This window comes from Panicum hallii, chromosome 2 (genome assembly GCF_002211085.1).
Source record: "Panicum hallii strain FIL2 chromosome 2, PHallii_v3.1, whole genome shotgun sequence".
Classification (NCBI taxonomy): domain Eukaryota; kingdom Viridiplantae; phylum Streptophyta; class Magnoliopsida; order Poales; family Poaceae; genus Panicum; species Panicum hallii.
In genome coordinates, this window is record NC_038043.1 from 49196841 (window position 1) to 49210901 (window position 14061).

At 55.7% G+C, this 14061-nt stretch overlaps 3 protein-coding genes across 3 annotated transcripts; 2 read left to right on the top strand and 1 right to left on the bottom strand.

Moving 5' to 3' along the window:
- Positions 1 to 276: 276 nt before the first annotated feature.
- Positions 277 to 1222, bottom strand: LOC112882610 (RING-H2 finger protein ATL80-like). Its single transcript, XM_025947700.1, has one exon. The coding sequence runs from the start codon at positions 1088 to 1090 to the stop codon at positions 476 to 478; it is 615 nt and encodes a 204-aa protein (XP_025803485.1). The 5' UTR covers positions 1091 to 1222; the 3' UTR covers positions 277 to 475.
- Positions 1223 to 7311: 6089 nt separating this feature from the next.
- LOC112881384 (protein PIN-LIKES 7-like) lies at positions 7312 to 10824 on the top strand. The gene is made up of 11 exons (XM_025946040.1): positions 7312 to 7497; positions 8190 to 8448; positions 8532 to 8611; positions 8744 to 8868; positions 8959 to 9083; positions 9178 to 9408; positions 9497 to 9613; positions 9696 to 9796; positions 9894 to 9946; positions 10060 to 10245; positions 10369 to 10824. Exons 2-11 carry the CDS (start codon positions 8314 to 8316, stop codon positions 10491 to 10493), a joined length of 1278 nt encoding a protein of 425 aa, XP_025801825.1. The 5' UTR covers positions 7312 to 7497; positions 8190 to 8313; the 3' UTR covers positions 10494 to 10824.
- Positions 10825 to 11804: 980 nt separating this feature from the next.
- LOC112881383 (F-box/kelch-repeat protein At5g42360-like) lies at positions 11805 to 13976 on the top strand. Its single transcript, XM_025946039.1, has one exon. The coding sequence runs from the start codon at positions 12090 to 12092 to the stop codon at positions 13815 to 13817; it is 1728 nt and encodes a 575-aa protein (XP_025801824.1). The 5' UTR covers positions 11805 to 12089; the 3' UTR covers positions 13818 to 13976.
- Positions 13977 to 14061: the final 85 nt, after the last annotated feature.

Consider the following 14061-nt stretch of genomic DNA (forward strand, 5'->3'; position numbering starts at 1 on the left):
GTACGCACACGTCACGGACCTAACTTGTGAGCACGGCGAATCGTACAGTGACCGAAATATCCCATCCCACCCTGCCGGCCACGATGCGATCGAAGCGACGCGACCTCCGTGGATTCCATGATCCATCGCTAGTACAAAAGCGCCGTCCTGATCGATCTGTCGATGCTCTTTTTGGATCGTACATCTGCAGGTAACCGCGAGGAACCAAAATGTTCTTGCGTGCAGGTCGCGATTTTTGCAAGGGAAGGAGAGCAAACACAAACTTGCCACGTTTAGTTAAGAAAAGATTTAGCTTTTTTACTTGGTATTCACAGATCAGATTAGAATGTCACAAGCAGACGTACAAGTGATTGATTGAATCACCATTGCACACTGTACAGCTTCAGCGATCCATCAGCGATTGTTGGCAGGAAGGAGGAGATTCCAGAGCGCGTATGTACAAGGTGTTGGTGCCCGTGGACGGGCGCTCGCCAGCCTACGGCGCCGACGTCCGGCAAGGGCCGCGCTCGACGGCGACGGCGACGGAGTACTCTGGCTCCGCGGGGGCCGCCTGCGCCGACGCGCAGCATTGGGGAGGATCTGTAGTACCGGACGCCGCCGGCGCCGGCGCCAGCACGAGGGCGCTGCGGCAGGAGGGGCACGTGGAGGTGCACAGGAGCCAGGTGTCGACGCAGGCCGCGTGGAAGGCGTGGCTGCACGGCGGGAGCACGCGGACCTCGTCCCCGCGCGCGAACTCGGCGAGGCAGATGGCGCACTCCGGCCGCTCCCCGCCGTCGTCGCCCCCCTCCTCCCGCCCCGCCCCCTCGAACGGCACGGTCGGCAGCTTCCGCAGCGCCTCCTTCTCGACCCCCTTGCGCGCCGCCGCCGGCGGCGGCATTGCCGCCCCGTCGCCGGGCCCCGCGTCGACGGAGAACGCCGAGGGGTTGCATAGCCGCGAGCACCGCGCGACGAAGGCGAGCCCGACGACGCAGAGCAGGAAGCAGAGCACGGCGGCGAGGATGAGGAACGTGTCCGTGTGGACGCCCGCCGACGCCGGTGTCGCGGCGGCCACCGCGGCCAGGCGCTCGACGGAGTCCAGCAGGCGCCGCATGCTCGGTGGGAGTGGTGGGGCAGGGGGAGAAGCGGGGCCAGTTTAGGTCAGTGTCCAGTGGAGTGGAGTGGAGTGGAGCTCTCCGTTCGGCCTGTGGAGGTGGAAGGAGGCCAGAGTTTGGCGCCGGGGCTGCGTTTTTATAGCGCGTCCGAGGAGACGGCGATAGTGCAGCGCGGGATATATATATATATATTAAATTAAATATTGTACAGGGATAATAACGATAAATCACAAGCAAGCAGCTCCACAAAGCGGAAGTGTCACTCTCCATCAATTCTTCTCGGAAAATTCCGTGGCATCGTTCATTGCTCCGCCCATTTCTGGGGTCCCTTTTGCTACCCCTTTTCTGCTGCAACTGGACGCGGGTCCTTCTCTAGATTAGGCGTGAGCTGATCCCTTGGCCGGGGGTGAAGAGTCCCCGTCCGAGGTGCAGTTCAGGTACAGCCGTCATGCTCGAAAGCACAGCCCACGATCGTGCCCCCGGCGGCCGCAACTTGTAAAAACGGAAAACGACCTAGGAAACGAGCATGAAGTACAGCATCTACGCAGGCCTCGAGCCTGGAAAAAGGAGGCGTGCAATGCAACTATGCGAGCACGGAAGCCGCCCGCCGTGGCGCGAGAGGCCGACCGGACCCATGTGTAGGGTACCCAGCCACGTCAGGTCCATGTCGACGGCGCAAGTACAATATTTGAACGGCACAATCAGCAGTCAGCACCGTACGAGACCGGCCCGCCTTTGAGGATATGCCGGCGCACTACAAACCTTATCCCCGCCCGTTCATTCCCACAACGTGCTTTATTAACCAAGAAAAGGCACGAAAAAGCGGTCCAGGTTCGATGCACCTGATCCCGGACGCGCTGGATGCCACGCCGCACACTTCCGGGGAGCTCCATTGGAGCAGGCGAGCAGCAGCAGCACATCGGCATTGTTTTCTTCTTCCCCGGCGAAAAGGGTTGGGGTGCCTCGCGCCGCGTCGCGAACCGTGCGGCCACGCGTGCTCGCCGCGGCCTAGAACGCTCACTCACTGGCCCTGACCGGCGGCGACGAGCCGAGGCGGGCGTGACCCCTGACTAGAAATGGCAATCTGACTAGAAATGGTAATGGGTACCCGATACCTGAAATCCGGCGGGTTTTCACTCTATTAGGGTACGGGTACGGTTTAATATCTATACTCGTGGGTTTCTTAATAGGTGATAATCTGTACCTAGCGAGTACGCGGGCATGGGTATGGGATCGTAGCACCTGAACCCGCAAACCCATAGGTTTTTTAAACCCGACATAATATAAAGGATGCAGATCATATATCATTTTTATTATAGCCCAATAACTTTATTTTAGAACTTTGATGTCTAATGTAGTGAACTAGTGGTGCCATGCTAGGGATGGTGGATAGTAACTGGATATTAATCTAGCTGTGAACTTGTGATGTCTGATGTGATCAATGGTGTTATAATTTATAAAACACTCTATCAGTCTTATGATTGATGTTTATCATATATTATTGCCTCAGTTTTATGTATGTGTCTATTGGCTGATACATCTGAGTGGTTGAGCACTTAACAGATTGTTGGGCACGGACAGCCCGCGGTTACCCGCCAACCGTGGGGGTACGGGTTTGGGACATAATCTGTACCCGGCAACGGGTATGAGTTTCTTAGCGGGTGTATTTTATCCTGACGGGCACGAGTACAGACAAGCAATACCCAGCGAACGCGTGCCCGTTGCCATCCCTAGCCCTGGCCCGCCCGCCGACGGTGCGCGCCGTACGCGCGGGAGGGCACGGGGCACCGTGTTTTCCTCGTTTCCCTGGCGCGGGATCACGCGCGGCAAGTTGGTCGGAAAGCGGAGGGAGCCGGAGAGGGCGCGCCGACGGGACCGGGACCGGGACCGGGACACGACTACGCGAGTGCTTATAGTGCGCCATGGCTCGGAATCAGCCGCCCCAAGTTGGGTTTGGGTTGGGCGCGCGCTTTCCTTCCATCACGTTTGCGTCTTTTCCTCCTGTCAGCCACTGACCCGTTATCTACTGATCGCCATGTGAATTCTGAATTCCCCGCGGCAATCATGGTGATTAGAAATCGACCAAAAGCCGGGGGCCGGGACAGGAGCAGGCAAGGACGACGGAAATAAAGCGCAGGGATTCCGGGATCGGGCAGGATAAGGTTGAAAATCCTCGGCCAGACGGCCACTCGCCTCGTCCCCACGGTCAGGTCAGGTCAGCAGTCACCGATCCATTCACAGATTCACTCACTGGGCTGTGGTTAACTGATCCAGGTACGTACGCTAATATAAAAACGCGGCCGGCTGGGCGAAGTGCGAGTGGTGGTCTACGGGGCTGAGATTGAGAGGGAGGTCAAGGAGCGCTCCAGGGCGAGGGCCGAGGGGGGATGTTGGTGGCGCGTCCAGCGTCCTGCTCAGCGGTCAAGGTGGCCATCACCTCGGGGGGCGCTTTCGCTTTGGGCTGGCTTGGATTGATGCCCCGGATAGATCGGGATGGGGCGCGGCGGCCTGGCTTTCCCGCTGTCCTGCTGGCATTGGAGTTGGAGCCTTCCTGTTCCGATAGACATCATGCCTGTCTCTGCCTTCCCTTTCTTTTTGTTTCTGGTTCTAAACTTCTTTATCTGATGGGAGCTCGCTTTGCCCGGGGCGCTGCTGGCCTCTGAAGCTTCGTCTGGCCTCTCGCCCTCACTGGGGCATGGGCACTCTCAGTTGCACCCTGACGATCGAGTGGAGTGTTGTTGGCCCCTGGTGGAAGAGAATGAAGTGTAATTGGCCTGGACGTCTGGTCAGCATCCTAGGCGGTTGGGATCAGCTGCGGGTGAGCTTTACCTGCGGTGGGGGCAACGTTAATTTGGATCGCACTGCTCTTGTTTTGGACTCTCTCTCTCTCTCTGCCGAGACCGAGAAAGATGCGCACCGGTCAAGGCAAACCCGGGCCCAGGTCTCGCTACTGATACGGATGCATCATGCATGAGCTTCTGCTTGGCCGACTCGGACCCCGTGGAACAGGTGGAGCTCGGCGTGCTCAGCGAACGCTGCCGAGCTCCCCCGCGGCTCCGCCACGTCCTCCGGGCCCGGCAGCGGCGACACCGCGTTGTCTCGCCGGGGGGGCCAGTGACGTTGCGCTCTTCTGCGACGCGGCGAATTCCCTCCAGAGCGCGCGCGCGACAAATAGCATCGGCGACACCGAGGAGCACGACCCGGCACAGCACACATACGTGGGTCGCGTGTTTCGTGACTCGTGAGTCGAGCGGAGGCGATGTGCGACTGCAGCCACCCGTGTTGCAGAAGACCAGTCTACTGGGCTGTGCGCATGTGCGGCCATACGTGGAATTGCATGCAATATAAATTTCAAATGAAAAATTATTTCAGAATACAAAATAATGTTCCGAAAATATTGTTCAGAATAAATGTCCATCATAAGGGAGATTGCTCCGAAGATAAAATAAAGTATTGCAAAATAAAATTAAATGTTTTGAGAACAAAGAAAAATATTCTAGAATAAAAAAAATATTTTAAAAATGTAGTCAATTGTGCTCCAGTTTCGAAGATCTCAATATAAGGATCACTGCGGTGTAATCAAAATGTAATTTGGATAGTTGGTCTGCGAGATAGAGATTTTTTAGTTTGTATATATATATATATATATGTATTGCACGCAATCCAATGTCACCTGCGGCAGGGGGAACTCTTTCTGCGACCCCTCAGCACCTATTCAGGCGCGCGACAAATAGGAAGTCCCGAGGAGGCGGCAAGGTGGAGGAGAAGAGGCTTCTTCATTGTGGCCCATGACGAGGCTGAAGAAGTGCCATTGTGGCAGCCCAACGGTGGGCACGGCCAACTTGCAACGATCAAAGGCGTACTAGATGAACAGCTAACTAGCCCAAGCCCATGTGCATGTTAAAACTGGCCAAGGATTCAGGCCCAAAACTTAAAAAAAAAACCATTGTAATGATGGGCGAAAACCGCAGACAATTCAGCCCCAAAAATGGATATCCATCGAAGGGATTGAGTACTGTCATGCTGACCAACGGAGCAGCTGCTACTCTTATCACAGGGAGAAATGAAGAGGACGCAGCGCCAGTCAGACGTTATCAGATCGCCGGCGACAGCCCGTGGCGTGCCGCGCCGTAACGGGTGGCTCCTTCCTGCCGCCTGCCGGTACGCGGCGGGGCGGGCGAATGGCAAGCGTCAGGTGGCGCTCCGTTGAGGAGTCGTCGGGTCCTTCACGTCGCTGGCGGGCTGTGGCTGTGGCTGTGGCGCTGCGCCGACCTGCGGTCCTGCACCGCGCGGAGCAACGTGATCCGCGAGCGCATTTGCTCGCCACACCGTTCGTGGTGGTGTGGTGCAGAAACGCAGCGGGTTCCTGGAGTCCCGTGCTGCGCAGGCTGTTCCTGTCAGAAAGACGCCTGGGTCCCATTGTCCCACACTTCTGGATCCAAGATTGGCCAGGTGAGCATGGCATGAGAGGCCGGGGGGCAATGCGCCACTACAGTACGCGATCGTTTACTTTCCTTCTGGCTAGGCCAGACGTTTTCCTGAACGGGACATCTATTCATCAGTATTTCTATTTCACGACAAGGTGCATGCGTCGTGAAAAAAAGGGCAAAAAGGCCGGGAAGAAGCTTTGTGGGCGTCGTAATATCCTCCACATGCTTACGTTTGTTTTTTATCCGACTCGTCTCATCATTGGGACACACTACCACACATGTCACGTACTCACGTACAGTCATCGGCAATGATCAGAACCAGTAAAGGGGAGATGCCAGAGGATACCGGAATTGCCAAAAGTAACCACAAGGAGATAAGGGCTCTCTGCTAGAACACTACGGCAGATTTGAGGGCGATAAACTTCTTCCTAGCTAGTGGATCCGAATGAATGTTGATGCTTATTCATAGAATAAATTTAGAAAATACGATTACTCATATTAGAATTTAAAATTTGGTCAGGTTTCACCAGAAGAAATATAACAAACTAGCCGCACTCTATTTGCAGCATGGCAAGCAGCCCGTGACCAATCAAGCAGGAGATGGCGACAACCGTACCTATACTAGCAAGGAAGTGCATCAACAAACTTGGTCCTAATATCTGTTTAATGAATGCCCTCCAGGAAAAATCATGACCCGCGAAGCCGCCGCGCTTATCAGCCGGAGAAACGAAGCAGCCAACCTGGCACCATCAGACCGCAGCCGCACTCGATTTACCGGCGGTCGGCAAGCAAGTCAAGCCGACACCCCAGTCGTCGGGTGTCCACACCGTCAAAAGCACGCCGTGGGCCATGAGGGCAACGAGACAGAGCCGGGCATGGAGGTGCGAATATGCCATCGTCACGGCTGACTCAGCCGCTGTGGCGAAAAGGCAGAGGCGAGCCTTCTGCTGCTTGATAAGAGAGAAGAGAAAAGAATAATAGAAGAAAGAGTTCTGTTTCATATTGGCAGATTGACTCAGGAGTCAGGAGAAGCTTGTATCATGCATGCGCGCGGCGCTGCCCCTCGAGGCAGGCTGAAGATGGCTCTGACCATATATGTAATCTCGCTTACGGGCTTTGACCCAACTCTGTTTTGCTTTGAAGACGGCTCTGAAGGCGAAGCGTCCGTGGAACTGACTCACCATCAGGTTGATTGGTCTCGCCAAGTTCATCGGAAGCTACGATTCTTGCTTGACCGTCCAGCCCCGACCAGATTCACGAGTCACACACACCAATCATATCAGTTAATAACATCCGGTCTTGTTTGCAAACTAAAAACTTGGCACCGGGTGTAGTAAACCAAGTACGATTTGGGCTGTTCTTGGCACGCGCGCATCGCAATCAGGCCGACGTAACAAATCTCGCGATCGTAGAACCGGAGTAATACTGGCAGCCATGCCATGTGCGCTATTTTAAGGTGACCTGCAGCCCCAATCAGACGGGACGGGAGATTAGACGGGCGGCGAGCGCACGTAACAGGAAGGAAGCAGCGAAACGCCCGCGAGTAGATTAACCAGTTGATCCTCCTCTCCTCCCGGTGGTGGATCGGCGGCTGCTAACGCAGCCAAGCGGACGACATCGAACTGGCGACTGCAAGAGAGGGAGCTGGCAGGAGAGGACCATGACAGGTAACGGGGATGGCGATGGATGCAGTGGCTAGCCGCCCGCCGCGTTGGCGCCCGGGTGGATGCGGTGCAGGCGCCATCCATCTCTTCGCTCCCCCCCCCCCCCCCCCAACCCCCAAAAACCGGGGTGCGCAGCGCTCGGCTGCCTGCCGTTTGAACAGACCGGCCGCCTGGCACATAAGAGCTCCCCTCCCCCCTCCTCCGGGCCCCGGCGGGCTCGCAGGAGTAGACGGGTACTACACGATTCCGTCGCCTCATTGGCTGCTTCAGCCCGGCCACGTCTCCTCCTCCACCCGGTTGCGCGTTCCTCAGGTGAGCCTCCTCCTCATGGTCATGCTGCTTGTTGCCGTATCGCAGCTTTCTTCTGTTCCTGGCTCTTCGTTCTCCTCTGGTTTCTGGACTTCGGTTGCCATGGAGATCACGGGTATGCCTGCCCCTGGGTTCACCAATCAGCTTGCAACCGCGTGGCTGGTTGGTGCTGGAAATCCCGTGCTCATCATTTGGGGCGGAGGAAATTAGGGAGGCTGTCACTGCTGGAGTTAATGCTGGAATAATTGAACGCTGCAATTGCCATTTCTGGCATGCTAAGCTTTGGTTCGACTTGCAAAGCTCAATTTCGCACGGGCCATCCAAGTTGCCATTCCTGAAACGACGAGTGCTCACAAGAACATGCTTAACCCGTACGAAGCGTGCACAAATTTGGGGCCGGCAAAAGCTTCAGCGGACCTGATTTTTCTGCTGTTTATCACTAATCTTCGAATTCTTCCTCAATTCCGCATTTAATTTTTTTTTTGAAAACGAAACATGCGTTCCGAGCAACGTGGAGTTGTCCTTTTCAAATTTCGACTTAGCATGTGCTGGAAAGTAATAAAGGTCTCATCATTGAGATGTGGCACAAGTGTAAATTTCCAGCAATTGTTCAGTTGTTCTTTCTTCCTCTCTTCATTTCTTCAGATTCTTCCAGATGCTTATTCTCCTTTTCTTTTCTTGAATTGTCTTACCAGGGTGGAGCATCGTCCTGCACATATTTCGGATAAACTCTTGCCACGTTCAGGAGACGTTTGAAACCGTCCTTCCGCGTCATATAGCAAGCAGATCAACAGGGGCTTGATCCTACGTCAGAAGAGGATGGGTTTCTTCTCTTTGTTTCTGGTGGCTTCTATGCCAATCATCCAGGTCCTGCTCATTGGTGTCGTTGGAGCTTACCTGGCCTCCGGCTTCAGCAATGTCCTGACCACAAGTGCTCGAAGGGATATGAACAAGGTGAGCTCTGTCTGATCTCCACAAAACGTTTTTCACAATTTACTGAACATTATAAAGCCTAATCTCACTCAAATTTCTGACAGGTTGTTTTTACCGTATTCACCCCATCTCTGATGTTCAGTAGCCTCGCGAAGACGGTCACGCTCGAGGATGTCATTTCGTGGTGAGTAGCATCGCCACATTTCCAGAGCCTTTGAGGAAGGAAAAACTGAACACACAGTTACTGCAAGTCTGCACTTCTGCTTCTTCGTAACTGTTCAAGTGTGTGCCCTAACATACGCCTTCCGTTCTTCAGGTGGTTTATGCCAGTTAATATAGCAATCACATTCATGATCGGTGGCATTCTGGGTTGGATAGCATGCAACATCTTGAAGCCACCACAGCACTTCAGGGGCCTGATCATGGCCTTCTGCTCAGCAGGTTCAGTGGACTCCATGCTTCATTGCCCTTCATGTACATATATGCCGAGCTGATGCTGAAATCAACAGCGGCCTCTACTGACAAATGCAGGGAATCTCGGAAACCTACTCTTGATCATTGTCCCGGCCGTCTGCGATGAAGACGGGAACCCATTTGGGAAGGATCGGAGCATTTGCCGCTCACGCGGGTTCTCCTACTCGTCATTGTCCATGGCCGTAAGAAAAAAATTATCTTGCATGGGGGTTCAGGCTAGCTAGAAACAAGCCAGTTCTGCAGTCCGAGTGATCTGTCTTACTCTACATTCTGCAGCTGGGTGGCCTTTTCATATGGACATACACATACAGCCTGATGCAGAAGTCAGGTAAACTGTATCACAAGATGCAGTCCAAAAGCATCCAGTGCCCAGCCGACAGCGACGAGGAGCATTCTGCGCAAGACGCGCAGCATTCCAAGGGAGATGGTCCAGCTGCCTACAGTGACGAGGAGGCACCTCTTCCGACGTCAGTTAAGCCTGATGAGCAGACGGATGAGAATCCAATGGTAAGTTCAGAACAGTCCACTGCATCCGTGGACCATGGTCATTTGTTCACTCGACACCTTCAGAGAATCTGAATGGCCAGAAATGCAGGAGGCCCCGCTCTTGTCCTGCGAAAGCGAGGTCGGCGACAAGGGGTTCTGGACAAATCTGAAGGATACTGTCCACCAGTTTGTCGAGGAGCTGATGGCACCACCAACGATATCTGCAGTATGTTTCTGCATCTCACTTCACAATGGCACATAAATGCATGGACTAAATCTAACGTGATGCTACCTTCTTCTTGGGTCAGTTAACTGGGTTTGTTGTTGGCCTGGTCCCATGGTTGAAATCTCTCATCATCGGCGACGGAGCTCCGTTCAAAGTCTTACAGGATTCCCTCCAACTGATGGGGTAACCACAAATTTGCCGACCGCTGTCTGTCTGTCGACCTGCTGCAACATATTTTCAGTGTTTCTTCAGTATCACTCACTATTTGCTCCACCTGCAGCGACGGCACGATTCCTTGCATCACCCTCATCCTAGGTGGAAATCTGACGCAAGGTGGGTGTTACTGATCAACTACTATTTTTTATCAGAGTTTTCGCAATTCATCGTGTCGACCTGGACGACGGCCGTGTTCCGAAACTGAAACTGCTCTGAATCTGCGCGCGCAGGCCTTCGGAAGTCGGGGCTCAAGCGCACGGTGGTCATCACGATCGTCTGCATACGCTTCGTGATCCTGCCGCTGATCGGCATCGCCGTCGTCCATGCCGCGTACGGAGTCGGGTTCCTGTCCCACGACCCGCTCTACCGCTACGTGCTCATGGTGCAGTTCGCCCTGCCTCCTGCGATGAACATTGGTAAGCGCTGCTGAAAGCTCTGAAACAAAAATGGCGTTCTGTTGTGTGCGGCAGCTGCTTTCCTGAGACTTGGGCGCCTCAGATTCCAGTAAGAAAGCTAACCATCTCCGAGCTCTGTTTCAGGAACCATGGCTCAGCTGTTTGATGTTGGCCAAGAGGAGTGCTCCGTGATCTTTCTCTGGACGTACCTCGTTGCCGCGATTGCGCTGACGACATGGTCGACGATCTTCATGTCCATTCTGTCTTAAATCACCGCAGGCGCAAAGATTCAGCTTAGCAAGAAGGGAGAGGAGACGGCGTTGGATATCCCCTATCTGTATATCACAGCAGTATAGATACGTGATATGCAGTAGACTAAGATCAAATGATCATTTAGGTAATTATAAATTATTTATTGTTGTATTTGTGTTGATCTGATGCCTGACCTGATGGTCGGCATAGTTCAAACAATTCATGGGAGTTCGGTTGCAGTTTTGTTCATGTACACAGGAAGACACAATCACACAAGGAATTGTCTCAAAAGAAAAGAAATGAAGAAATGGATAAAGATACTGTCTCAGACACGCTGCCTTTATCTCTTCACCAAGCGCCCTGGTCCTTTTCGCTTAGAGTTAAGATTTTCTAAAAGATTTTTTTTTGCTTTTTAGAATAACCAATGGGCTATTAATTGGGCTAAATAGCTCAAATACTCCCCCTTCGCAGCCCACTGCATTCTAAAATTGAATCGCAGCCTATCACGGCCTTTCATCCGCTTCCAGCGGCCCATTTTCGTCCTCAAAAGGAATAACTTGAAGGAAAGGTGTGGGTGAAGACTGCAGAAGCTCGAGATCATGGGACTGAGTAGCGAAGGCGCAGTTAGGGTGCCCTGCAGGGATCAACTGGGGAGTATGGGACTGTGTCGCTGATCCTATCACAGTGGAAGCTTTTGGCCTGGAAAGTAGCTGAAAACGGTTTCATCAAAAAAAAGGAAAAAAAAAAGGAACAGTAGCATGGCAGTCAAGGAGGATATGCTGGAATCCTAATCTGTCCTACATAAGGAATCAGTGCTCATAATGTAAGGAATGTACAAAAAATAAGAAGAAAACTTAAGGTAATAACCATATATTTCCCCTATCTCTGGAAGAAAGAGCTACAGTGCATTGTAAAAGAAAACGCTTATTCCATGGGATTATTTACAAAGATTATTGGAGAAATTATTGGTCTTATAACACTTCAACCATACCAAGAAAAGACTCGAAACAGAGTACCGAACGGTCAAACTCAGTTCCGAATACCGGACTTGCGCAGACCCAGATCGTCCTTTGCCAATTCACGACTGTACGAGGAACTACGCGTCCACCCAACGGCCGATGCTCGAAGTGGCAAAGCCCCCCTCAGTCACACTCACATGCGCACGGGCACGCCCCCCTCCGCCGCTCTCGGGCACGGGATCCTGCTCCCGCGCACGCGCGCCCCGGCCCATCGGCGCCACGGAAGCCCCGTGAATCGCGCGGACCGCAGCGCATTCCATCGGCCCGCTCCGATCGCCAACGATTCTCCCCCTCCGGCCGGTGGTGTCCTCTGCCTCCGCTTCGAACCATTCCGTTCCACACCCACCCCTCGTCCCGTCGGGACGTCGGCGCCTCGTCCACTTTCCCCAACTCCCACTCCACCCACCACCGCCCCCAATAATCCGCTCCGGCGCGACGCGATGCTCTCTATCTCCTCCCTCGCCAAGCTCCTCGCCCTCCTGCTCCGGGGCATCCTCCTCCACCTCCACGCCCCGGCGGCCATCCCTTCCTTCGCGCACCACTTCTTCTCCACCTAGCGCCGGCTCGCTGGTTGCACTGCGCTCGCTTCCTCCGATGCCGAGGGCTCTCCAGAGATCTGGCAGCAACAGCCTGGCCTCCCTGCTCCGCGCCGAGCCCCCGGACGATGCGGTGGTCGCCGACCCCCGGAAGCGTGGCGAGCGCGATGGCCGCCGCCATGGGAGCACCAGGAGGAGGAGGAGGAGCTGCCTCAGGCTGCCCCTCGGCGCGGCCGGCGGGTGCCGCGTCTGCGACTGCGACGAGATGGACTCCGCCGCGCCTGCGGCGGCCCCGCGGCGGCGCCCGGCGGGAAACGATGGCGAGGACGAGGAGGACGGCGCGCTGCAGTGCTTCTCCTGGAAGAAGGGCGCCGCGGCCGCCGCCGTGCCGCACCGGCCGTCGGGAGTTGGCGCCGATGCGGTGGTGGTGGTGAAGGAGGCGTTGTCCCTGGCGGTGCTCCCGGACGACGTGATGGAGATGGTGCTGGGCCGGCTGCCGCTGGCCTCACTCCTGGCCGCGCGGTGCGTGTGCAGGCGCTGGAGGGACCTCACCGTCGCCCCGCAGTTCCTGCGGGTGCGCCGCGACGAGCAGGGGGACCCGGAACCGCGCCGGGCGCCGTGGCTGTTCCTGTTCGGGGTCGACGGCGACGTCGGGTGGGGCGCCGCCCCTGCCCCGGTCGTGCACGCGCTCGACGTGGCCGCGCACCGGTGGCGCCGCATTGGGGCGGGCGGGCTCAAGGGGAGGTTCCTGTTCTCCGTCGCCGGCGTCGGGGACGACCTCTACGTCGTCGGCGGACGGTCCGGCGGCTCGGACGCCAGCAAGGTGAAGACCCACAAGGGGGTCCTGGTGTTCAGCCCTCTCACCGGCTCGTGGCGGAAGGCGGCGCCCATGCGGACCGCGCGGTCGCGGCCGGTGTTGGGGGTATTTGAGATGTCCGCCACCTGCAGCATTCTCCACGCTCGCGCCGAGAAGCATGTCCGGCGGGCCAGGTCCCGGTTGGGAGGCGCCTCCGCCGTGTATGAGGACCCGCACCGGCTCTCCTTCAGGCGCCTCCGGCTCAAGGACATGCTGAACGAGGACACCGACTCCACGGAGCTCGCTTCGTCTCATGACAAATCCGCCGGACATGACGGCGAGGAAGGCCAGCCGAGGCTCGCCATTGTCGCCGTCGGCGGGCGCGGGCACTGGGACGAACCGCTGGTGTCCGGGGAGATATACGATCCCCTGATCGACAAGTGGGTCGAAATCGCCGGGTTCCCCACCGACGTCGGGCTGGCGTGCTCCGGCGCCGTCTGCGGCCGGATGTTCTACGTCTACTGCGAGTCCGACACGCTTGTCGCCTACCATCTGGACAAGGGCTCCTGGGTCGTCGTCCAGGCGTCCCGCCCGCCGCCGCGGCTCCGCGACTACGCCCCGACGCTGGCGTGCTGCGCGTCGCGGCTGTTCATGCTCTGCGTGTCGTGGTGCGACCGCCACGGCCCGGTGGACCGGCGGGAGAAGGTGGTGCGGAAGCTGTTCGAGCTCGACCTCACCTCGCTGCAGTGGACCGAGGCGGCGGCGCACCCGGACGCGCCGATGGACCCCAACGCGGCGTTCGCCGCCGGCCGGGACAGGATCTACGCCGTGGAGATGTTCAGGATCTTCGGCAAAGTCCTCGATTTCGTGACGGCCTGCCGGGTTTCGGACACCGAGCAGAAGTGGAGCAGGGTCGGCCGGGAAAACGCGGCGACGGAGGCCGACGCCATGTCCGGCAGGCTGAAATCCATGGCCGTGCTGCACCTGTAATTGCACTGCTTACTTTTGATTGTTCATTGTAGTATAGTCTGTTTGCACAGATTTGTATGTCATAACACAACCATTGAATTGCATTGCTTGTAACGTCATAGTGGCAATTCATACTCATGTTTTCCAAACTTAATTTATAGATGACAAGACCTTTTCTAATACAGATTCATATTCAGAATATCTGTATTGTTGTGCCAACTACAATTACTGCTACAAACATTCTTCCTTGATATTATTGGGCACA